The sequence below is a fragment of the Perca flavescens genome, chromosome 10 (assembly GCF_004354835.1).
Source record: "Perca flavescens isolate YP-PL-M2 chromosome 10, PFLA_1.0, whole genome shotgun sequence".
Lineage (NCBI taxonomy): Eukaryota > Metazoa > Chordata > Actinopteri > Perciformes > Percidae > Perca > Perca flavescens.
In genome coordinates, this window is record NC_041340.1 from 35,903,516 (window position 1) to 35,929,573 (window position 26,058).

Sequence of the window (26,058 nt, forward strand, 5' to 3'; positions counted from 1 at the left end):
CATGTCCAAAGAGGAGGTGGCGGTGTCAAGTTACAGCTGCTGATGCAAGAAAGAAGAAAAACCCTCCTTGCATCTCTTTCTCCTTGGGTCTCCAAAGCAGAGCATGATACTGCAGCTCCAGTAAAAAACGGAGTGGATCGAGGCATTTTGGGAATCCTGCAGAAACCAGACAGATCGCATGGTGACTAGGGCTCCTCCAGGCCTCCCCAGCTGCTCAGATTACTGCTGTCAATCAATGTGTTCCACCAGCACCGGAGCCCCGTGTCTCTCGGCACAAAACCTAAGACCATTCTCTGAAAATATCTTTCAAAACAGAAAATCTCCGTTCATTCCTAATTGGCAGGCAAAAGAGAAACAAGCTTAAACAAGCCAATATGCGAGCAGGGAGGTAAAATTCCTTCACACCTTGCTATCTCGTGGCTTTAATAAGCGAAAAGCAGCTTGAAATTCAGACTTGCTATCGTTTACTTACAATAAAAATAAATCGCATAAATCTCTTCTTGTGCTTTTCATCATTAGTTGGCGGCAGAAGCAAGCTGTAAGCAAAAAAATGTATTAAGGTTTATTTCAAAAGTGTTGAGCTTGTTTAAAGGGGGGATGAAAGGGTTATTCATGTCTGCCATCAAGCCCAACGTGCCCTTGATGGAAATGATAGAGGGTTAGTGGGCAGGTCTGCTTAGAACCAACATACTGTTCATATAATAATGATGTTGCCTCAGCCAATTATACTGGCAGTGTGGCGTGGTGTGCACACAACACAGCTAATGCCCTCAATGACACAATTTGACACCCACAATATGAAACACATATTGTACATATATGCAATATTTTCTCATAAATGGGCACTTGAAAGGTTCCTATGCCACAGGACATCTGGGCATCCTCCATTTCTAATGACTCGCTAACATCTGTATATTGTCATCTGTCTTATAAAGTGTATGAATCTAAAAGTCAGTGTGAGTCTGTTGTCTGTCTCCGAGTGTTTTGTGTCGTGTGCGTGTGTGTGTGTGTGTGTGTGTGTGTGTGTGTGTGATGTGCGTGTGTGCGTGTGTGCACGCCAGGCCAGTGAAAGAGATGAGCTACATTAGGACTTGGGACACAAGGTCTAATTAATTTCTTTTGCCTACAGGTTATTCAGGTAAAACAATTACACCTGTAATCTATTTTCAAAGGAACTAAACTGTCTTTGCAATTAATGTTATTATCCCTCAGATTCTAATGAAGCGAGAACAGAGTAAAAGTGCAGCCGAGGTCTTGGTGGCGGGACATGTCTGGGGGGACCGGAACTGTGTGCGTGTGTAAGTCAAAATATTGAAGCGTAGGCCTGTGTGTGGATCTCACGCACATTGGTGCGGACAACATTAATAGTGTTCCAAATGCAAGAGAGATTGAGTTTGCCGCAGGATGAATAAAAATATCACAATGGCCAAGGTCTCTATAATTACTTGGATTCAATTAGGGGCCTTTTCAGCAGTTGGTTTAATAAGCTTTCAGCCTCCTCTCTCCACTGTGCAGCCTAATGAGTGTCAGTCAGAGTCAGGAGAAGATAATGCTCTTGGCCTTAGAGCCTTCCATTACTCTCTCATCCTCACCTTCTACCATCAAGCCTCGGGCTATGTCTGTGACAAGCAAGTCTGCCTGTTCACAAACTCATTCCCTCCGTGACACTCTGAGTGCACTTACATTGTTACACTTGTAATATGTGATTTATAAATTGACACATGGAGAAAGTCCTTGTGTGTGTGTTTTGGATTGCCGTCTACAAAGCTTGTAATAATCTACTCTGGGCAGAGGTCTGGAAGGAGCAAACCGTGTGTGTGTGTTACAGCTGGGCGATATGGAGAAAATGAGATATCATGATATTTTTGACCAAATACCTCAATATCGATACCGCAACAATATTGTAGTGTTGACTATTGGTGTCAATCTTCTTTCAGTGTTTTCTTTTAATTTCAACTTTCTGTTATGGTGTGGAGTGGAGGGGGCAAGGAGAGCTTGTGATTTACAAAAACACACAACCAGCGTACGGTACCGTCTTTCATGAGATCACCCGGAACTCCCAGACAGCAAGCATGTTTAGTTACACCTGTTTCTCTCTGCCGTTGTTTTTCACAAAGAACCGGGCTGGTTAAAGTTAAAGGTGCTCTAAGTGATGTGACGCTTTTTTTAGGCTACAACATTTTTCGTCACATACAGCAAACATCTCCTCGCTATCCGCTAGCTGCCTGTCCCCTGAACACACTGTAAAAAAAATGTGGCCTCTGTAGACAGCCCAGGTTCCACAAACGGCAAAAAAAAAAAAAAAAAAAACTGGGCCAACCTCCACCACAAACCATAACAAACCGTGTTCCAGCCAATAACCGACAAGAAGGAGCTGGTTCAGCCATCACTGCAGCAGCGTTAGCACGTAGGCTACTTCCACAATGCATTCATCACTCAACCAACTCCTTGTTGTCGGCACTACCAAGCCACGGCCAAGCAGACCTATCACAGCTGTTGTGGTCTGTGACACTGCGACATGCAGTTACATTTCTGGGGAAGTGCACGTCAGGCTACGGCATAGGCTACGATATGGTATCAGTATTTACGCGTACCTACGTGTACGTACCTACAGCGAAGATTCAACCCAGAACTATAAATCAAGCTTTAGTGTGGTAATGACCTTTGAGCATTTCTACCACAGAGTGAATTTTCCTTCTTACATTGTTTAATTTTAAGGATTTTTAATAGCTCTGAAGTATCCAGTATTTCATAAGAAAACATTTTTTCTTTTTAAGATAAAAATAAAAAATTAAGTCAGAAAAAATTATCAGAAATGTGTTTTTCATTGTTATTTTTTATCATTTTGTGATCCCGCATACTTATTTTGGAACCCCAACCAACAGGTTGGGAACAACTGTTATAGAGAAGTACTTGACAAACAATGCAAAAATAAAAACACTATTACAAGTAAAAGACATGCCTTTAACATCAAAGTAAAAGAATATTTATTATCAGCATATTCACTTAACGTTTCCAAGTAAAAGTACTTATTTCTGCAGAGAACTGGCCCATGTGAATGATATATACCGTATTTTCCGGACTATAAGTCACACTTTTTTTCCTACTTTGGCTGGTCCTGCGACTTATAGTCAGGTGCGACTTATATATCAAAATATATATCATTTAACATGTTTTTACATGTTAATTCATACTGAAAACATTACCGTCTACAGCCGCGAGAGGGCGCTCTAGGCTTGTGACAACTAGAACGCTGCTGCTAAAGACAACTGAGAAAGAAAAGAGATAACAAACTGCAGGTAGTAAAATATGCAGCCGAAAACGGTAATCGAGCATCAGAAAGAAAGTTTGAAATGAGGGAGAAACTTATGAGGGAGACTGGCGAAAAGGTGACTCTTACTGCAATGAAGAAAACAAAGAAAGCTAATCGGCTAATCGTGGGCTGAAAGCTAGACGGCCAGAGCTGGAGGAACGAATCGGGAGGGGCTCGTTCACGGTGCAGTTACGTCTCCACGTCCACGTCCACGTCCACGTCCACATCCATCCACGCTCCACGCCCTGGTAGCTAGTTGTTCTGTGTGCTATTGTATAGTTCAATAACTGTTAATGTGTTACGTTAACATACCGGACACCTACCGTATTCAGCGTATTGTTCTGTGTGCTATTGTGTAGTTGAATAACTCTTGTATTTATATTCTAAATAAATGCGACTTATAGTCCGGTGCGACTTATATATGTTTTTTTCCTCTTCATGACGCATTTTTTGACTGATGCGACTTATACTCCGGAACGATTTATAGTCCGAAAAATACGGTAATCTTATTATATGCTACATTATTAGATTGTAAATACTGATGCATCAATGCGGAAAAATGACTAATTTTAACTATTGGTTCAATCTAAACATTTTGATGTGTTGTCTTTGCTCATGTGATTTTGTTATGCCATTTATTGATATGTTAACTAGTAGCAACAGTTGCCAGTAGTGGAGTAAAAAAGTACAATATTTTATGTGTAGCATAAAATGGAAATACCCAAGCAAAGTGCAAATACCTGAAAACCCCATTTAACCCCTTTTGGCCACACTATGGCTAAAGTATATTAAATATTTCTTTCATCAAAAAGAAGTGTTAGTCCGTTTACCAAGAAGATACAAATCAAAGAGAGAGTCAAAGATATTGATCTAAAACTCTCAAATATCAAGAGTGAGCATGACAAAGCCCTTTGCTTGCCATAAAATGTGTCATCTACACTGTAAATACTGACTGCAGCCCGAAATTATGTTTAATTTCTTCAGCTATATTTAGATGACATGTTTTGAATGCAGGCTGAGTAGCAGACAGAAATGTTGCTGCTGTTGGGCTTTATCAACTTGAGGGGCTGAAGCAGGGGGTTCACTAAATGATCTATACTTTCTCTGTGGGTATGTGGGTGTGTGTGTTACATCCTGAGACTGTATCCCAGCGTGAGAAAATCAATGAGACCAGTGTAACAGGGACCAGTCCATCTGCATGTGCGCGAGTGTGTGTGCACGCACACACACACGCACACACACACACACACACACAGCTCCTTTTCCCACATACATGCAATATGCACACTCTTCTGTACACATACACACTGCTCAGCCTCTCTCCCCTCCACTCGCTCTGCACGCAGTCTAGAATATTGATGTGCTCTTTAAGAGCCCTCCTCTCTGTCTGTGTCACATTCCATCCATCTACACACAATTTCCAACCACACCATCAGATAGAGTGGAAACAATTCAGCACTAACTCTCCTTTCATACACCCGGTTTATACACCCATCGCATAGGCTCGGATGGCATTCCACAGGCTCCACGTTTCATCATCTTCACATTATAATGAGGCAATATGCCGCTCTATTGTACTGTATGTCAGTTTGTATCATTTCATATGATTATTATATCTGGCGTTCCACGTTGACTGAAATATTATTCTCAAACTTCAATGTACTTCATTAAGGCAGGGATTCCACTGACAGAAAATTTCTTCTCCGGGCACTTCTGCTTTCATCTGCACCAGAGGAATTTTGCTGTGTGTGTGGGCATGTCCGTATGCTCGTATGCATGCATGTCAGATATAGAAATAGAGTAAAGGGAAGGGAAAAGAAAGATGGAAGTGTTGGTGTGTGTGCCTTCACACATGCACATCAGCCTGAGGTTGATTATCATGGGGTGAGTGGCAATTAATGTAGCACTAATTAAGTGAGGCTTTTATGTGTGGAAGACTAAGAAGGGCTCCTGGTGATCTCTGGAACTGCAGTAGAGATAGCATGAAGAACATAAAACACAGCACGCACGGCTTGACAAGACACTAGCCATACGCAGATGACACAACGTGTCAATTAGTATCTAGTGCCGTGCTGCAAGCTGCCTCGTAAGGTAGGCTACAATTCTGCTGCATGGGATCCGGATTTCGGCGAAGAGCCAACAAAACAAACAGAGAGCCTATCGTAATGGCATTAAAGTTGACATAAAACAACAACAACACTAAAAATACAGGAACAGAAATACAAGCAGATTAACACCTTCCAATCATTCCGTTGAGCTCGTTTCATCTCTCCCTACTGTGTCATCAGCTTATATCAAAACAAGCAGAAACTGAAAACTATCCTCCAATCAGTCTCCTCAGCCATATTTATGCTCCCGCTGCTATGTTGGTACTTGTGTTTATAGCAGCGCATCAAAAATAAAATAATTAATTCCAGAATTTTAAAAAAGACCATTTTTACTGCTTGGTTTCTTTGTGTTGTAGGCAAAAGTCATGAAAATGGCTAATAAGTTGTTTCATGAAAATGATGTGCCACTTTTATGATAGATACCTAAAACATCTTTTATGTAGACTGGTATCCATCAATTATTCTTCTCTCCTCCCATCACTCTCACTCACTCTTTCCTCATCCTACCGTGTCCTGTTTTTTATCATTTCCATTCCCCGCAGCCTCCTCTCACCATCCTTCGCTGTGTAATCTAGGGGATTGTGTGGTCTCTTGGTGTGAGAGGTGATGGGTAAAGCAGGATGAGCGTGATAATCTGCCACACTGGATTACAGCCTAATCTCTAATCTCTCTGGCCCTCCTCTGCCGGGGGACCACCTCCACCGTGCCAATTTTATTAATCTGAGCCCCCTGCACCAACAGCTTAGCTTTGCCCATTTTGATTTCCCAGCTTCCATCAAGCACATAAAGCAATAGGAGTTGAAACAATAGATTGTTGTGACGCAACACTCGGAAGTGAATTCCATGACCCCTGCGCGCTCTGTCGGAGGATTTAGCTACTGATGAGAGTGTTAATCCTCAGAATGTGAGGATTCATCAAGAATAGTTGCTTTAGGGAAGTCCCAGGTTGCCTAAATTGCAGTGGGTTGCAGTTTGCCTCTATTAGTGCTGAACATGGGCTCCAACAGCATCCAATGTAATATCCATCAGAGTCAGTCTGTGAAGGTTGCTGTGTCCTGCCTGACTTCATGACCTGGAACACTCACAATTAATGTCCCATGTCATGGGGTTAAATTGGTGTTAGTAATTCCGCTGGCTAGTTGAGAGACGACAGAGTGAAGAAAGGCTATTCCAGTCACGTAGTGGCTAAGAGGGAACATGATTAACCAATTACCTAGCCTTTCTAATAAATGAGTAATCAGTTCGAGGCTGATCTCTGGACTGATGTCTCTCTATCTTATTGGAACATTCATTGTGCCGAGTGTGTTATGTATGCAAGCCAGAGTCCTAATGCAATAGAAACTGATTGGAATTCATGCCAATAGATATATAGTCAGTCTCAACATGTTCCAATCATAATGTTTAAATGCTCTTATTTACATTTTAAGAGGAAATTCTAGCCTACTGTTCTATTCCAATAATTGTGCTTCCGTTAAATCCTGTATGTTTGAGAGTCCTTGGATGATTCCTTTTGAATTAAGTGTGCAGAGAGAAAAACACAAGTTCAAAGAGATTCATATTCAAAGACAAGTATAGAAATTAAAATAGCATGTGGCCTGTATCTACATGTATGTAACTGAACCAACCTTTCTTTGTGTGTGTGTGTGTGTGTGTGTGTGTGTGTTGTCTTGGCACACAGATGTTTAATAAAAGGTACTCAGAAAAGCAGAGCTTATTGTCAAAAGCCTGTCATTAAGGACACTTGTAGCTAGTGTGAGCCGACTGTCTGGTTTACAAAGACTTAATGACTTTGGAACGCAGACCTTTGACAACAAGCATTGATGATCACATCCATTCACAGTGAAGAAAATCACAGCCATCGTTCACAGCCACAAAGCAGCACATATTAGGTATATAATATGGAGATTAACATATTACAGCAAAAACAAAGCATAACAAAAGAGCATTTGGCAGCATGTTGTCAACCAGCGGTGAGCTCAGACACAACTAGACATGAACCCAATACTGCTAAAAATCCATTGTTAAATCAAGCTCTTGCCGTGCTTTGCTTGCAAACAATAGTTCAAGCCAGACGTTAATAATGTAGGCTTTCTTTGTATAACAAGTGCTGGCAATTGTGTGCAAAAACATAATACGCAACATACAATTAAATACCTTTGACATATCAAATAAGTCTAAAGCCAGGAAATTATTTTATAGAAAGAAAACAAGCATTTAGCATTCAAAATGATCAGTTGGATTGTGCTATAAGTGACACAACAGCCTCCATAAAATGGAAATAATGTTTAACAAGTCTTGCCTTGTTGTATTTTTAATAGACTGATATCTGGGTGTCTGTTTCTTTAATTTTATTCAGAAGACATTTAAAAAAGAAAAGAAATGGTGAAAATGTTAGCTGCAGCTGCAAGGAGGCTACAGATCTATGGACAGGTGTTGCGAATTAGCCATGGCTATAAACACTGTGATACAGGCATCGGATTGTCCTTACGTAATAATCTATGTTTTTTTGTATCTGTCCCTATTCAAATAAACAACAAATAAATTGGCGTCAAACTTATTTGTTTGTATATGCTTAAAGGAGTACCAACAATGCACTCCAGGAGCATTGTCAGTGGACAGTTTTAAAAAAGGCTCAAACTTAATACAGCAGGACCAGTGATATCGTTTTTATGATTCTACACATTCTTCTCCTTGTCAAAACCTGGCTCTTACATTACCCACAATGCTACTCACCTGGCAACAATTCCATCAGAGACCCGACTGTGTTATGCTATTAGTGGCTAATGTAGCCTCGAGCTGCTAGCCTCAAGCAGAGATGAGGAGCAGGCTAGAGAGGTCTGGTAGGCTCACTTCTAACTACGCCCAAACTATTTTTAATTTCAAACTTGTAGTCTTCAGCAACAACATCACTTGAGGCGATTTATCAGACTGTGCAGCCACAAAAAACATTTTACACATATGCAGTAGTGATGCTAAAGAAACATAAACATACTTTGATGTGAAAAATCAGGAGAGTTGCCCTTTAAGACTGAACAAGGTATGACCTCAGACTTTAATTAAGCAGTAAAGGCATCTCATGTAAAAATGTGATCAATTTGAAGAAAACGCAAGCATCAAAAAGCCTGATGGGAAAGTTAACACTTTCCATGGTAACTTACTGTAGGTCAGACTTATTTAAACCCCGTTATCAAACAGAATTTCCTGGAAATAAACATGACTTACTGAAATTAGACTGGTTTAACTGTTAATCTTGCTTTATAAAACACCCCACTGGTTTAACTGCACACTTGCTTTTAAAATGTCACAAATACAAGTGTGTAAAATGCTTTAAGCCAATGTTCATTCAATACATTTAATAATCACGAAACTGCAAATTGCTGTATTACTGTACTGCTTTCTTGTTACTGACGGCCAAATCCTGTCAATAGTTGAGTGTAGAACATCTGTTATTACGCTGTATGCTGTATGTGTGTGTCAGCTTACCTCTGTCACCAGCGTGTGTGTTTTCAGGGTTGAGTGTGTCCAGCAGGTGGATGGAGCTGGTAGGTCTGGTTTTGCTGCGGTCATCCTGTTGATGGTCCGCCGAGCTCAGGCCGTTCTCATACAGCTGGCTCTCGCCGTGCCGCAGATGCCAAGTCAGACCTAACAGGTGGACCGCTACACACACACACACACACACACACACACACACACACACACACACACACACATACACACACAGGGAGAGCAGAAGCAGATAGAAAAGATCATTAGTCAAGGCATTCCGAGAGGTGTGTCTGAATCTTCTTCAATACCTATCTTAGAGTTCTCACTCAGTTTATGTGCTTATTAGTGCCCGGCAAAGCAGTGGACAATTAGCAAATACACAAAGAACAGACACACACACACACACACACACACACACACACACACACACACACACAAACACGTCCACTATATGCACGTACACATGTGTACATGAACGCAGATCGTGGCGGGGGGGGGAGGGGCGGGGGCAATTAAGGCAGATCTTCAGAGAATGAGCCCAGGGCTGGTATTAAAGCGCTAACACAGTCTTTTATGCATGACTAATGATGCTTTGAAAGCTGCTGCCGATTCACAATCCATATGGGCCTTTTAAATAACAAAGGGTATGGGAGGATAGGAGGATACTGGATTCCCCCTCCCACTCATAAAACTGTTTACTAGGACAACAATCCACCATGCTGTTAAATAAAAAAAACAACTAACACCTGGCCATTAATGAAATTAATTAGCGTCTTGCAAGGCTGTCAATAAAATGTTCAGTAAAACATTCACCATCCTCTGACCAATCATCAAGTTCCCTTCATGTGAGATTATACTCCAACACTGTTTTAGTTTGTTCCTTTTAAGGAATCTAAAAAGGTAATGCCCCTTTCCTGATGAGAAGAACAAAGCAAAATAAATAAATCATCGCAGGTTTTTTTCTCCTTTGACACATTCAGAACATCAAACAAAAGCAAAGACTCAAATCAAAAAGTTACTTTGCGCTGGTGGCAGTCAGAGGATGGCTGCTGAATGCAGATCAAGGTAAGGAACTTCTAACGACTTCAAACATCTTCACTGTCTGTCTTCTGTCTGCTGATTGCCGACACGCAGAAGAAAAAGCACTTGACACACGCCCGACAACGCTTGCACAAAATGGCTGATTAGAAAAACAAATCCACAATTATACGCCATGACCAACACAATCATAGCACGCTCACACAAGCACATAAATGTACCTGCTAGTTTCATGTATGCACGCTTGCACATTCACGCCTACACGCTCGCCCACACTTGATCCCTAGCTGATGAGGAATACCTAATTAAAACTCCAGATAGTTCAAAGCCATTTGCAGTCACTTTAAGTTTCAGAAGCACAGAAAAAAGTAACTATTTTCTGTGCAAAGCTAATCTATGATGAGCTCTGAGAGTTGAAGCCATTATGGTCCCATGCTCCACTGTGGCATCTATGGGGATCAGCAAATCATACATTTCAACTTCTGACTAGCCTTAGCCACTGTTGGTTTAGCTATCTATTCATGCACAATATGGGCTCTTCTAAGCAGAACACGGACGATTACTAGGGCCACGAGGGAGACGTTATGCATCATTTAGTTCAGACTAATTGAACTGTCAGCCTGTGACGAGACCAGACATGGACACGCACAGATTCTCCACATCAGTGTGGGTACAAGTCACTCTTTATAAAATCTATTTTTTTCCGTCACTGTAGTTTTCTTATTTTCATTTAAGAAAGTAAAAAACAGTGTGGGGGATTTTCTCATTAACACATCGCTGTGAAATTAGTTGTGATGACTCATTAAAAAGACGGTGGGAAAAAAAAAGTATGAAAAAACAGTAACCCAAGTGATCTGCCTTGTACATTCAATTTCATGGCTTTAGTCTCCAGCAAAATCCCTTCTGCTTGTCTGGTACTGCAAGTACTGTAGTTTTAGCAGACAGGTGGGAGAAAAAACAAGCAGGTGGAGAGAAACACACAGAAAGACATGTTGATGACATTTTATTCAACAATGATAGATTTAGAGACAATCCGGCAGAAAGCCCATTATCAACTGACTTTATTAGAATTAAACATGAAATATAGTGTTGCGCCTACAAATGTAGGTTTGTACTGTATGCATCACCACTGTTTGTATTGCAATATATTACACAGTGGAGTGGAACAACCTATCACAGTTTCATAAATGAGTCTGTAAGGGGAGTGATGACAAGTTATTCCCAAACTCATACATTTAGCATTTCCACCATTCAGTCTCTCATGCTCCATTCTTTCCTCATTTCCTCTCATCTGGATTGCTTTTCTTTCTCTCTTTATTCTCCGGTGCACCCCCCCCCCCCCCCCCCTCACCTCTGTTAGCCAAGTGTTACCCACTCCAGTAATGACTCTCTCTCCTAGCGACAGTCCTCACTGGCTCTCCTATCTTCTCCTCCTCACCACTCCATCCCTCCTTAAAAGACCCTCAGACCATACTTCTCCTTCTCCTGCTCATCAGCATCTCTCTCCGTCTCTCTCACTCTTGTTTTATGGCTGTTGACCTTTTGCAAGAACACTTAGCATCTAGGGCCACAGAGCACGCGCACACGCGCGCACACGCACGCACACACACACACACACACACACACAAACACACACACACACACACACACAATGAAGCGGAGGAGGGATAAGGACCTGCAGACGTGATGAGGAGAGGATGGCGGTGGAGAGTGCAGGTTTGTGTGTATGCTCTTGTACTTTTAAAGCTCTATTGTGTAATATTTTGAGTTGATTCTTAGCAAAACCCCTTTTGCTCTTTCACAAATATGTGCTCATTCATGTGTAATTTATTCCACCAACTAATCAAAGTTTTCTCGTAAGCGTAGAATATGACATTCAGAATCATTCAGAATACATACGAGCGAGTCGCATGTATAAACACAATATTTGTTAAAGACAAAATATGTATCAAACCATTCTGAATTTGTGCTGCAGAGACGTCCCGGCCTACAAATGGTATCCTACACACTATTATCATTTTAATTTATTTTAAATTTTTTCAATGAAAATGAGAATGATACAAAAAAGATCTTAAATATCATGAATCATGTCAATTGCAGTTTTAGCAAATTTAAGTTGTATCAAATTTTGCCATTTGCATACAGCTTTTCTAATACTTCAAAATGCACATAAAGATACGTCAATGGAAACACGCGTTATGATTTCGGAACATTTAGAACATCATTAAAAGAACACAGTCCAGGGGCCCGTTTCAGGAGGTTTAACAAACTCTGAGTCTAACCCTGAACTCTGAGTTGATTTACCCTGAGATGGGAAACTCTGAATTTTCGGTTCCAGAACAGCTGATATGAGTTGGTTCAATCAACTCAGAGTAGGTTCACCACCACAATAAAAAGGAAACATGGGGGCGGTCTGTAGCTCACCCAGTAAGAGTGTTTGCCCCATGTTGGCTGAGTCCTGCAGCGGTGCAGGGTTCAAATCTGACCTGCTGCCTTTTGCTGCGTGTCATCCCCCCATCTCTCTCCCCCTTTCATATCTATCCACTTTCAAATAAAGGGAAAAACCCCCAAAAAATAATCTTTAATAAAATAAAAAAGGCAGCATGAATGGAGCCATGATACTACAATTCACCATGGTAACAACCACAAACAAACTGGTCGGCGGAAATACTCATGTGCACATACAGCGAGAAACAAAAAAAACAACAACAACACAGCGGCTGCTGCAAAAGAGAGAGAATTGCGTGGGAGAAAATTGCTGCTAGGGTAAATGTGTTAGTTCCAATATAGTGTATTAATATAATATTTAATCATAAGTATAGCCTAATATTACTGGTGAAATGGTATTGAACCTATAATCTATTTCATTTAAGTGCAATACTGCGGATGAAAAAGTCCTAGTCCTACTAATCCCATGAGGCTGTAGCACCATCATTAGCAGAATTATAACTCATAATCTTTTATTTCAAAGGGTTTATATCATTCACCTGCAATACTGTGGAACTCCTTTTTAATGGATCTTACTGGTTTGTGTCCAGGGAACACTACAACAACGTTTAAAACACGTTTCAGATCGAGTCACACTCTTCTGACAGCGTTACTAAAATGCTCCGCATCACTGATGTTGTAAAGAAAACTGTTGTTTGCAAAAAAACGTAATGCGACACAAATAATCTGCTGGGACGTAAGAGCATAAGATGGGTGACATTAGTGATGTAGAGAAAAAGAAAAACCATACCGCTCAAATAGGAAGTTATCTGGAACAATATAACACCCTGCGAAGTAAAGCAGAAGTAATTCAGCTTCTTCATCAACGGGATCATCGACAAAAGGAAATGCCATGTTTTTAGAAGAAAAAAAAAGTTTTATAGTCTGCCTAACATGGTTAATAATGCCAATATGATCGCGATAACAAACTGGTCTAAAATGCACCTGATACAGACTGAATGAATGAATGAGGAAATGAGAGAGCGCTGTGTCAGAGGGAGGAGACTGAGAGAAGAAAGACTGCTCCCGATCAGGTTAGGTTCACAGACTCAGTTACCATAGTAACTGACTCTGAGGTGACGGTACCTCTCTTTCTGAAACAGAAAACCCAGAGTTCCCCTCATCTCAGGGTTAACTAACTCAGAGTTTTCACTAAACCTGCTTTCTGAAACGGGCTCCTGTACAGCAGTAAAAACTACCTCCGGAATCAGCAGGTCCACTCACTTCTTAACTCTTTTGCTTATAGGATTTGACAAATTTTTTATCCTTTGTGTGGGCACACTCACACAGACACACACTATGACACAGCATGCAGTCAGTTATGTGAGCAGCATGTGCTCAGCATGAACCCTCACTCTCACTCTCTTTTTCCCCTGTCTGTCTATCCATCTCTCTCTAAGTGTCCATCTTTCTCTCCTGCGCTCTAGCAAAAACGCACATAACCATCACATGTTAGATAGGGACTCTGAGTGAGTCCAGTCATTATAGCAGGAGCAACAGCAGCACAGTGGCGACAGCGAGCAGCAGTGCAGCGAGCTAACAGGCTGAGGTTCTCGCACACATGAATCATTGATCAGTGTGACAGTGAGATGACTGCCAGAGGTAATAGGACTGCACAGCTGTAAAGGGGTTTCTGTACTGTACCCTCGCTGTTGGCTACCCCGCCGAGATGTGCGTGGAAGATGTGGCAGGCTGAGGGGAACGGCGCAGGGACGAGGGAGAAACTGAGGCAGTTAAAGTAGTAGTAGAATGAGGTGCTTGATGTGGCTTTTTCAGGCTTACTTAAACTACCGTGGAGAAAAACAAGAGAACAGAAGAATCCAAGCTGTTGGAAATTTGTGGATAGAGTGAGCAAGGCTGCTGAGATAACAACCTCTCCGTACGGCTCTTGTACACGAACAGCTAGAATGCAATGGCGTATAGACCTTTATTGTGATTGTAATAAATGGTAACCCTGAACCACTAAATTATCTTCACCATTATTTCCAGACAGGCAGGTTTTAAAAGCAAACTGGGCTAGTGGAAGAAAGAGATAATGTTAGCTTGCAGATGCTGCTGCATTTGCTGCTATTGTTGTTGTCAGGCTTGTGTGTGTCTCCAGATTAGATATAAATGATTGTGGGCTCCAGTGATGATTACATTTTACACTCGTGGTGGGAGAAAGAGTAGGAGATAGAGAAACAAGTGTGAGTGTGTGCGTGCGTGCGTGAGTATTCCTGTTTAATGCCTGTGTTACACACTTTGTGCAGTTATCTGGGGTTTATAACAGTGCTGGGTTGGGATGCAGGACACAATGGGTGGGATTGACTGTAAATATACTGTCTTATTGATAACCATTACAGCTAAGGTAGCACTGCAGTCAGTTAAAAATGATTTATCAATACTCTCGCAGAAGCGGAAACACACCCATGCTTGATTGCCGAGTTCTTTTTCGCTCATACACATGGAAAACCGCCGACTATATTCCATCTGACAACCAAAGACTACAGCTGGCTTTGCCCGGCAGCAAACACTTTCAAGAGCATCAGTCATTCGATTTAGTGTGTAGTTTAGCATGTACAGTAAAGGCAATTTCTCATCCAAGTTCTGCATGGCTGTGTCAGCCTCTGGCTAAGCCACAACTTCTGAGGGATGGGAGAAAGAAAAGCAGAGAGGGAAAGAAGGGCAGAGGGAGATAAAAGACAGGGAGATGGAGAGAGGGGAGTAGGAAAGAAGGGGAGAGACAAATGGGGAAAACAAGTGTGAAGGAGGAGTGAAGGAGAAGGACTTCAGAGCCAATAAAACAAATGTGTGTCTAAGTCAACGTTAGAGTAGAGACTGAGAGCCTGGGGGTCTGCCTGTCCTCCTGCCTTTTCGCCTGTCGGCCCTCGCTCCACTCTGACAGACAAGAGGTGCTAAAGTGTATTTCTTACCCCCCTCCACCAACCCCTTGAAAGCTACTAATACCACTGTCATGACTGTTTAAGTGTGTATTGTTTGTGTGCATGAGTGTGTGTCTGCTGACATTTGCTTGTGTGCAAGTGGCAGAGCCTCACTCGGCAATGTCTTGTCTAACCCTCAGGACTCATCAATCGGAGTGACCTTGCTAATCTGGAATGGGAAGTCCTGTTTGTATAAAGGGATAAAATGGTGAAAAAGAGGGATAAAGGAAGAGCGGAGGAGGTGACACACTTCTCCCATCTTGAATGATGAAATTTGCTGTATATCCTGGTGTTTATTTGCCAGTGAAACTTGCTGTCGCCGTCATCTCGTTAGTCACGGTAGCGACGGTACACCAAGTCCAACAGATCTGAGCTTTCTGCTTCACACATTTCTCGGTTCTTCTTTCATTTCTAATCACGCCCCCTCTCCCTTTCCGTCAGAGTCCCGCACTCTCCCTGTCTGTCTCCCACACGCTGTCTTAGTGATCTGGCCCTTTTCTAAAAGCTGAGTCATGTCACAACAGACAGAATAGTGTTAAATTTTCAGGGGATGGGCGCCATGTTAGATTCCCCTCCGGCAGTCACCACCAACCACCACTGAGAGCTAAAACACTGCAGACAAATAGCGACTCACAACGGCAGCTCAGTCACACACACAGCTCAATCCCTGTGTGTTCGTGCGTGGGTGTGTGACTGGATTTTTGCGAGAAAGAAGAAAAATGTGTGAGTGTGACTTGCCGTGAACGTCCGTGTGTGCCTGTGTGTGAGCGTGTACTTGCCTGGTGAACTATTGGAGCTATTGAGGCTTTTTCATTGCAGCCTCTCTGACCTTCTGGAGACATTTTACCAAAGGGCTCTCTCGACATTCAGAGCTTTCTGACCAGAGTCTGTCTAGCCATTTAAAGCAATTTTACCAAAGGCTCCTGTAGCTGTTAGGGCAGTTTTAGCAAAGGCCAGCAGGTTTCTTAGAGCTGCATCAGACGACCAAAATAGAGGACCAAAAACAAAGAGAAACTGGACCAATCAATACAGACCCCAATGAGGCATGAAGCAGCTGGCTGAAAGACGCTGGGGGTGAGCACACACACACACACACACACACACACACACACACACACACACACACACACACACACACACACACACACACACACACACACACACAATTTTACCCTTAACTTTTTCTGTTCTCATGCACCCAAAATAAAGTTGTTTACTTGCTGCAAGAACACTGAACAATGAACTGAACTAGAAAGTGAAGAAAAATGAAGAAGAAACACAAATGTGTTGCTGGTTACCAGAGTTATTCTAAAAAGGTATTTTTAAAAAATCAGATCTGGTGTAACAATCAAAATAAACACCAATAAACTGTCAGATTTTCTTTCGTTTTTTGAGAACTAGAAACTAAATAATGAGCCCTAAGTATATAGCACACACACACACACACACACACACACACACACACACACACACACACACACACACACACATACACACACACAGTACCCTAAAACAAACACACACACACACACACAATGAAGCGGAGGAGGGATAAGGACCTTCGGACGTAATCAGGAGACGATGGTGGTGGAGAGTGCAGGCTTGTGTGTGTATGCCACACACACACACACACACACACACACACACACACACACACACACACACACACACACACACACACGCTATTCTCCAAAAGACATGCTAATCTTACTACATAGTGTTAGTAGACAGCAGCATGGAGGCTAATGACAATGTGACGGTGATTAACGTTACTTCTTTTTTATATCTATTACTTATTCAGTCTCTCTTTTAAACTTATTGCTGACCGATGTAACTTCCGAGCGCTGCTTGGATAGAGACGGATGGAATTTGTGGCCGAGGTGACAGAAGTTATGGTTCGTTCCAGTTGAACTGTGAAGTCAACATTTTTGAGTTCCCAGTTAGAAACGTCATGTTGGAACACCCCCTGAAGTCGGATTTCCAAAAGTCAGGAGAACCTCACCAACCACAACATCACAATCCAACATGGCTGCTCCAAGCACCAACAGTAGTAAAAGCTGTTTTAAGCACTTTTGTCCAGAGCTGCAAAGATGATTCCATTAATCTCATCAACAGTAGTAAATAGTATCTATTAGGCGTCAGGTATTAAATTAATCGGCAGCTATTTTGATTATTAATTAAATATTTGAGTGATCTTTTATTAAAGAAAAGTAAGAATTCTTTGATTACAGTTTCCTAAATGTGAATATTGTTTATTATTTTCACTCCTCTATGACAGTAAAGTGAATATCTTTGAGTTGTGGATAAAACAAGTCATTGGAGGACGTCATCTTGGGCTTTGGAACACACATTTTTTGACATAGACCAAACAACTAATCGATTAATTGAGAAAATAATCAACAGATTAATCAACAATGAAATTAATCGATAGTTGCAGCCCTACTTCTCTCTTATTTTTGCCCTGCCGATTGGCGTTGCAGCCGATAAATACCCGAGCCTACTGAGGAGTAATTTGTCCCGGTGGTGAATGTAACCTTTACAACTGCAGACAAAAGCTGGATGTTAGTGGGTGTAAGTGGGTTTTTTTGGCCAGTGGGAAAGGGGTAATAGTGAATCAAAGGTGAAAGCCCTCTTAGTGTGAGCTATAATTATGGTACAGATTGAAAATATCTGTTAAGACAAAGAGAATAATGCCAATACACAGTGCAGAACATGGCACAACTGCTGTACTGTGATTGAGTCACTGTGTGTTACAGCAGTTTTGTGTCCAACTGAACTGTGCTGAGCCAGTACACTCCTAATAGAAGGAGTTTTAGTTTCCAGGCCCTACTGGAAACGAGCTGTAGCCAGCCAATATTACCCACTCAGCATTGCTGTGTAGATAATTGGTTGCCCGTCGCTCTCTTTTGCAAAGCAGCACAATGAAGAGGATACCCGCTGACCCCAGACAAACAGCGGCCAGCTGCTAAAAAACCTTTTCTTTGGGAGAAAGTAACATTTCACTAGGACCAACCGGACTCAACACCTCAACAGCTTCATCCTGATAGCCATCACCGGATTTAGCTGTCCCTCTGTCTTTTCCTTTGTACATAATCAATGGCCTTTTGCTCCCCACATGCTATCAGAACAGACTGCAATCCCCACTGTTACTGTTCACTCCACTGAGGTTATTATTATCTCAGTACGTTACTTTCCACAATTTTGCATTCCTAATATTGTGCTCTCTACCACATAGCATCAGGAACTGATTGTCACTAAACAAAATTTTGTGAAGCATATTTACCTACTCAGTACAGCCATCACAAAGTATGGTACAGTATGTGTGCGACGTCCTGCAGATTGTGCTGTCTCATTGGGGCGCAGCTCAGACTGAACAAAAGTAGCAGATCTTCAGCAGAGTGAATCAGCACATTTGAGCTTTTTCAATTTAGACTTGGACTAACCTTTTATTTTGGGTCTTTTCTTCCACATGGAATTACTCGCAGTCTTTGCTAAGGAGCTACTGACAGCTACGGGCGTGGTTTAGGTGTGTGACAGCAGCGACTGTTTGTTCAAAACAGTTTCCAATAAAGGGTTATCAGAAAGTTCTGTGTTAACAAACCATCTGGCGCGTCAAGTTACCTTCACATCAGCATAGGCAGACTGGCAATCTGGCAGTTCTGGCGAATGCCAGAAGTAGGGGTGTCACGATACCAACAATTCAATAGTCGGTGCTGTTTTGGCACCAGTAAAATAACATGATTCTCGATGCCTATTTCGATACCACGGTTAAAAAAAAAGGATTTTCTAAGATTCCATTTACTTGAAACATGAACTTCTTTATTAAAATATTTGAAAAATATCAAAATTTCATAACAAGACATACAAAACATGTGCAATAGAGCATAAAACAACATAATAAAAGGAATGAATGGTCAAAGTGCAACAACTAGTATCCACAGACACATTCCAGACTTCCAGGCCTCTTTTCAAAAGGTACTATGCAAAAAACAACAACAGTGTTTCTAACAGTTGCGTGACCAGAGACGTTACAAACCCCAGGTTAGGGCTGGGCGATAAAACGATAACAATATGTATCGCGATAGACACGTAATCAATATCAATAAAAAACAGAGGTTGCGAAGCAAGTTTGCCTGCATTAACAAAGGCACTCACTCTCTGGTAACCTAGCAATGTAGGGAGTGACACGCCAACAGCCAATCATGTAACAGTTTCAAGTTTGGTTGCGCCATTTTGTTGTCTTGTGTTGGATTCTTCAGTAACAGAACCAGCATGGAGTGATAAGTGGCAAAAGAATGCCGCAGCGAGTGAGGAAATGGTTGATAAAACAGGAAAAATCAGCTCACCAGTATGGCAGTTTTTTGGATTTTATAAGTCTGACCAGTGACCAATGTCGTCTGTAAATTATGCAAGACCGTCGTCCCCACCAAGACTGGTAATACCACAAACTTGTTTTACCACCTTAGCCGCGCTCACCCTTTGGATCACAGCTCACAAGCAGCAGACCACCATGGAGAGGTACTCTGCATCAGTGCCTTATGACAAAGCATCTAAACGGTACAAAGAAATAACAGAGGCAGTGGCATATCATATAGCCAAAGACATGCTTCTGCTGAGCACTGTCGAGAAGCCAGGTTATAAAAATCTCATACACATGCTTTACCCACACTATGTTTCTCCTGGCCGAAAGTACTTTTCTAAGACTGCCATTCCCAAGCTGTATCTAATGTGCAAAGAATCTGTGCAGCAAGAAATACTGTCAGCCAAGTACATTGCAACAACCTCTGACCTGTGGTCAAGCTGTACTTCTGAGCCATACATTAGCTTGACCATTAACTTCATAGACAATGAATGGGTTTTGAAAACCAGATGCCTCAAGACTGCATATTTTCCACAGGAAATCCCACAGGATAGTGAAGGCTTGAAGGAGGCACTGTTGTCCTGGAGTCTGATTGAAGACAAAATGGTGTGCATCACCACAGACAGTGGGGCAAATGCAGTGAAGGCAACTTCACTGAACAACTGGACACGGTTGCAGTGTTTTGGCCATCGTTTGCACTCTGCTATTGGTGAGTAGCATTGTCATTTTAAACTCGTCATCCGTGTTTGTTCCTGTGTTGATTTTATTAGCCAATAAATTGAGATTATATAATTATAATTATTATTATCTATGAAAGCAGCTTTAAACCACACTGATATGACTCTGTGTGTGTGTGTGTGTGTGTGTGTGTGTGTGTGTGTGTGTGTGTCTGATCTATTATCAGTTGTTTTTCTGCAGGTGCTGCAGGAAAGGATAGAAGAGTGGAAAGGGCTGTAGGTGTGTGCAAGAAAGTGGTCTCTGCCTTTTCTTACTCATGGAAGAAAAAGAGTGTGCTCTCTAAAGCACAGCAACGTCTCCATCTTCCCACACCCCAGCTGGTCACAGAGTCACTAACCAGGTGGGGCTCAAGACAAAAGATGGTGGCAAGGGTCCTAGAGCACCAAAAGGCCATCACTGAAGTTCTGTCTTCTGTCAAAAACAACAGGCACCTGATCCCAAAGTGGCAGGATATTGACGTCCTTGAGTCAATGAGTATGTGAAGCCTGTGCACCACCTTTTCCACTCCAATTTGCTGAAAGTTAATGAGGGGGACACTCCGCTCACAAAAGAGCTGAAGACAAAAATAATGGCCTATCTCGACGAGAAATATCTCGAGAAAGATCTCCTTGAAATGGCTACCTTCGTGGACCCTAGGTTTAAAGTCCAATACATCAGACCAGAGAAGGTAGGTGCCATTCAAATGAGAGCAGTGTCTAAGATCATGGATGAAGACCAAGGCCAGTCACAGGCAGGGCCTTCTGAGGGAGCAGCAGACCATGGGGCAGAAGGAGGAGCTGCCAGTGGACCACCTCTGCCCCTGGGTAGGAAGAAGCAACGCAAGTCGTTGGGGAGCTTCTTCAAAAAACAGTGTCAGGAAGAGGATGCTTTGCCTCTCACTGAAAAACAAAAAGTGGAGCGTGAGCTGGAAAGGTACCTGATGTGCCCTAATGCAGACAGTCAGTCTGAACCTCTGGATTTAATGAGCCATTCGCAGTTTCACTGTACCGGCCGTGTGTACTTAGACTTGCATGGCTTCATGAACACAACTTCCCCAGATTATCTCAGCTGGCGAAAAAGTACTTGTGCACCCTAGCCACCAGCACCCTCTCAGAAAGAATTTTTAGTACTGGGGGTAATATTGTTACATTCACCAGGGCTGCTTTAGACCCAGAGAAGGTCAACCAGCTGGTGTTCCTAGCACAAAACCTGGAGTGAAAATATACTTGAATAGTTGAAGTAGCCTATGTTTAGAGTAAGAATAACTTGATGAGTTACTTTTTCATATTTCTATGCTGGTTTTATATTTCAATCAATGTTACTGTACTGTATCAGGTCTGTTTTTTATCTTGCAGATGTAAAGTCTACCTCAGTTTTATTTTAATTTCTATGTTTACAAAACACTGCACATATTTTAAAACACTTTATTCACCAGAAGTTGAATCAGCTTGTGAACTTCCTAGCACTAAACTTGCAGAAAATAGTTCTTCTCAGGTCTCATGTTTCTCTAGGTTTATATTTAACACTTTGCACTATTTTATTACACTTTATTAAGCATTTCTTGTTAAGTGTTTATTGTGATTTTAGACTTATGTTTACATTTTCATTATTTGAGTGTATTCCATGGTTGTGTTGACATTTCTGCTTTTATAACTAAGGTGATTATAATCAGAGGAAGGTTAAGTTTAAAATGAAAATGTTTAAATTTAATATATTTTTCTCCTGGTCCTTACTTTAAATAGGTCATAAAAAATATCAATAATTATCGATATCGACTGATATGAAACACTTATATCGTGATACAGTTTTCAGCCATATGGTCCAGCCCTACCCCGGGTAAATATTGAAGATGTATTTGAAACAGATATTTGAGACAGCTTAGAGCCCCAAAGGATGCCGAGTTGGCTAATTTCCTCTTGAACAGATAGCTAAACATTAGCTTCAGGCTAATTCATCACGGCTACGAGGGACGAGCATTTTATGTCATTTCAACATTTGTGTACTCACAGTGAATTATATAGCTAGAGTACCTGAGTTGGTTACTCGCAAAAAAAATTGAGACACAGCCAGTAAAGTGATCCCTACTGGTCCTGGCTAACGCCGCCAAGCTAACCCTGCTAACTGCTAGCTAACATTACCGGAGGACCAGGCAAGCGGCCACGGCTGTTTACAACCTGTAGCCTGTTCAGCGGCCGTAGCCGACAACGGTGAGTTATTTGAAGCCAAGAAAGGGGGGCTGCTAATCAGGAAGAGAGGACCGTGAGTTTGCAGTGAACATGCCAGTTTTTAGGTCGGGTAGAATCTATCTCTGTTGACTCTTGTTCATATTTTTTCTAAAGATATGTCCCATGGACCGGAAGTAGAAGGGCGTGGCTTTGGCTCTCTATGTCATGTGTAGTTCCACTTGTTCGTGACCTCCTGTCTTTCTGTTGGATACATTTTCTTAATTACTTTGCACATAAAGACTGAAATCTAGGCTAATTACACAAAATAATGTTAAAATATACAACATTATACTGTACTAATTCTGATGCTACTTTCCAGCTAAAAGGAAAAAAGGTAAAGCTGTGTCACTGGAACCGCCAATATTCATGTTATTCCATCTCTATTCTGAAAGAAGTGTTATTGCTGTAGTATGTGTTTCCTAAAACACTATAATAAGAGCCAGGAGCACTGCCGCATTAGAGTTAGAAGCAGTGCTGGATCACAAGTCAAAATATCTCTGAAAAAAAGTCTATTCCCGTACTGTAAATTGCAAGAGTTGCTGAATGGTTCCATCGAGTGATTCTGTAAGGAATCTAAACCTGTTGTTAAAGTCTTCTTATGACATACTGTAACTCAACGATAGCTGAGACAGGATATAGGCTTATTATATTCCCTCATAAAAGGTCACTACCTTGTCAAAACAGTCACACATTTTATTTCACTTTTAGAAGCCATTAGTTATGGGCTCACCTTGTCCCATGTCTTCACCAGACTTCCTCAAATGGTAGGGGACCTATTGCAGTCCTCTCTGTCATAATGTATCAACGTTTCTCACATCAGGCTATACACTTTAGTCTAAAGTGGACATACCATCTGATAATAATAACACTTTTTGTAAACATATATACCGCTATAAATTCAGCCTACATCCACCCTCATCGCTACACTCCTCTTCTCCGGTGTTTACAACTTTGTCTCTAGATTTAAAAACTTGGCCTTGAGCGCTTTTATTTCAAAGATGAGCCTGTGCAGCAAATCTCGCAACACTTTGAGCAGACATCAGCTACTTTCCTCAGTTACAGCTCTCCAGTTTACAGCTGCAAGTGATGTTGAAGGCCAGATTTAGTCAACCGACTTGGCAGTATGTCTGAAACATGTATGAACTGCATTTGGGTGAGTCAGTGTGATGAACCAACTAATGTTAGTCACAATTATTTCCCTCCTTCACCCTCCATACACAACTTGAAGCGCATTCTTAGTTATGTGTAGAAGTAATTAAAACCTAGGACTAATTGTTTATTTAGTTTTTTCCTGTTTTTTGATTTCAAAAACTGCTTCTTGGGCTGTCTGCCTGGGTCTAGAAACATAGCTACCAAATCCCGATATAAACAATGAACATGTGTTGCACCAAGATGCTGCCCACAGTCAACACAGCTGCGTCACTGTTAAGTATCAGTGCAAGCTTAAAGCAGATGACCATTTTGTAACGTTACTTTAGCTAGTAACTCACCCTTTCTCTGACAGGAACATTTCCCTCCTTTGCTTTTTGTTGCTCTCTTCTCTTTTGTATTTTGCTTGCTACTACTTGCTATAACTAGCAGCCTTTAATTTGAAATAACTCAAACTGCTACATCGATGCAGCTAACGCTAGCATGGATGGATGTGTAATAAAAGCTAAACATGCACGTTAGTTAGCTAGCTAATTCAACCACTGACATATATATTTAATGGACCAATAGACCCCGTTGCTCTGGACGGAGACCAGTGAAGGCTATTAGAAGCACTTTTCCGGTGATCTCTTGCTTTACTGCGCAGCCTCCAACTGACAGAGACAACGTAAATGTGACGTGAGCAACGTGTCTGAAAGTTGTAAGTCTTCTGGTAGCTGTGACAAGAGAAATGTCAATCATTTCCAATCTTACAGAGACGGAGAGTGTAGGTATATGTAAGGAGATAACATAAGCACAGGCTAATTATTGATCACTAACATGCTAGTTAACATTAGTAATTAAACCTAAACAGCTAATATAAGTCGAAACTGCCTGCGAGCTTCTCCTGTACTGTACGGTAATTCCTCTACTGTGCGACAGTAGGTCACTTGGTTATGACACAATCGTTAGCTTATTTTTACAAAAACGTCTGCTACGGAGCTATAACGTGAGGTACAAGGTAATGGAGCCTTTTATACATTGTCGTGTTTCTTTATAAATAAACAATGGACAAATAGAGTCTTTAAACGCTTCAGATGTAAAGTTATTCGCAGTCAAGTGACGAAAAAAAAAAAAAAAAAAAATGGCGGTCAGTGTAATGCTAACAAGAGGTGATCGCTTTGTAGCAACAAAATGGCGCCATCGGAGGTTCGCGTTCTGAAGCGAAGCTTACCCCCTTGGCTTTACTGAGCAGCCTCCAACTGACAGAGACAACGTAAATGTGACGTGAGCAACCTGTCTGAAAGTTGGAAGTCTTCTGGTAGCTGTGCCAACAGAAATCTCAATCATTTCCAATCTTACAGAGACGGAGAGTGTAGGTATATGTAAGGAGATAACATGGGCACAGGCTAATTATTGCTAACTAACATGCTAGTTAACATTAGTAATTGAACTTAAACAGCTAATGTAAGTCGAAACTGCCTGCGAGCTTCTCCTGTACTATACGGTAATTCCTCTACTATGCGACAGTAAGTCACTTGTTTATGACACAATCGTTAGCCTATTTTTACAAAAACGTCTGCTACGGAGCCATAACGTGAGGTACAAGGTAATGGAGCCTTTTATACATTGTCATGTTTCTTTAGAATTAAACAACGGACAAATAGAGTCTTTAAATGCTTCAGATGTAAAGTTATTCTCAGTCAAGTGACGTAAAAAAAAAAATGGCGGTCAGTGGAATGCTAACAGGAGGTGATACCTTTGTAGCAACAAAATGGTGCCATCGAAGGTTCGAGTTCTGAAGCGAAGCTTTCCCCCTTGAATTCAACAAACAATCTATGGGTAGTCAAGTCAATACATCCATGGTCTTAGCAGCAGGTGCGGACTGAACCATTTGCCTCCTATTAAGGGGGTTAGTTGGTAGAGGACAGCCACAAAAAACAAAAACTCTTTGCTCCTAATTCAGTATGTCTGTTATTTAAGTGTTCAGCTGCTGTTTATTTATTATATTAAATACCTAGAAACTTGAAACTGTGCAGCAAACAAAACTATTTAGCCTTATGTTGAAAAAAAAGCTTTTTTTGTGTGCCATTGCACTTTTACTGCAACAATTGAGATTTATACAATATTATTGTATAAATATATTGTCCACTTCCCAATAAGGATTGACAATGTTACATAAAATCCATCACTGTCAATAGCCAATAGGCCTTTTTCACTGAAGACATTTTGACTTCTGCAATGACACTATCTCCAGTGTTTTCACCTTTACACC

At 41.4% G+C, this 26,058-nt stretch overlaps 1 protein-coding gene across 1 annotated transcript in view; it reads right to left on the bottom strand.

Moving 5' to 3' along the window:
- tenm1 (teneurin transmembrane protein 1) overlaps positions 1–26,058 on the bottom strand; it is a 182,912-nt gene that overhangs the window by 88,067 nt on the left and 68,787 nt on the right. The window contains exon 6 of the mRNA XM_028589371.1: positions 8,905–9,078. Coding sequence (XP_028445172.1) covers positions 8,905–9,078 — 174 coding nt within the window. The remainder of the gene's footprint in view (positions 1–8,904; positions 9,079–26,058) is intronic.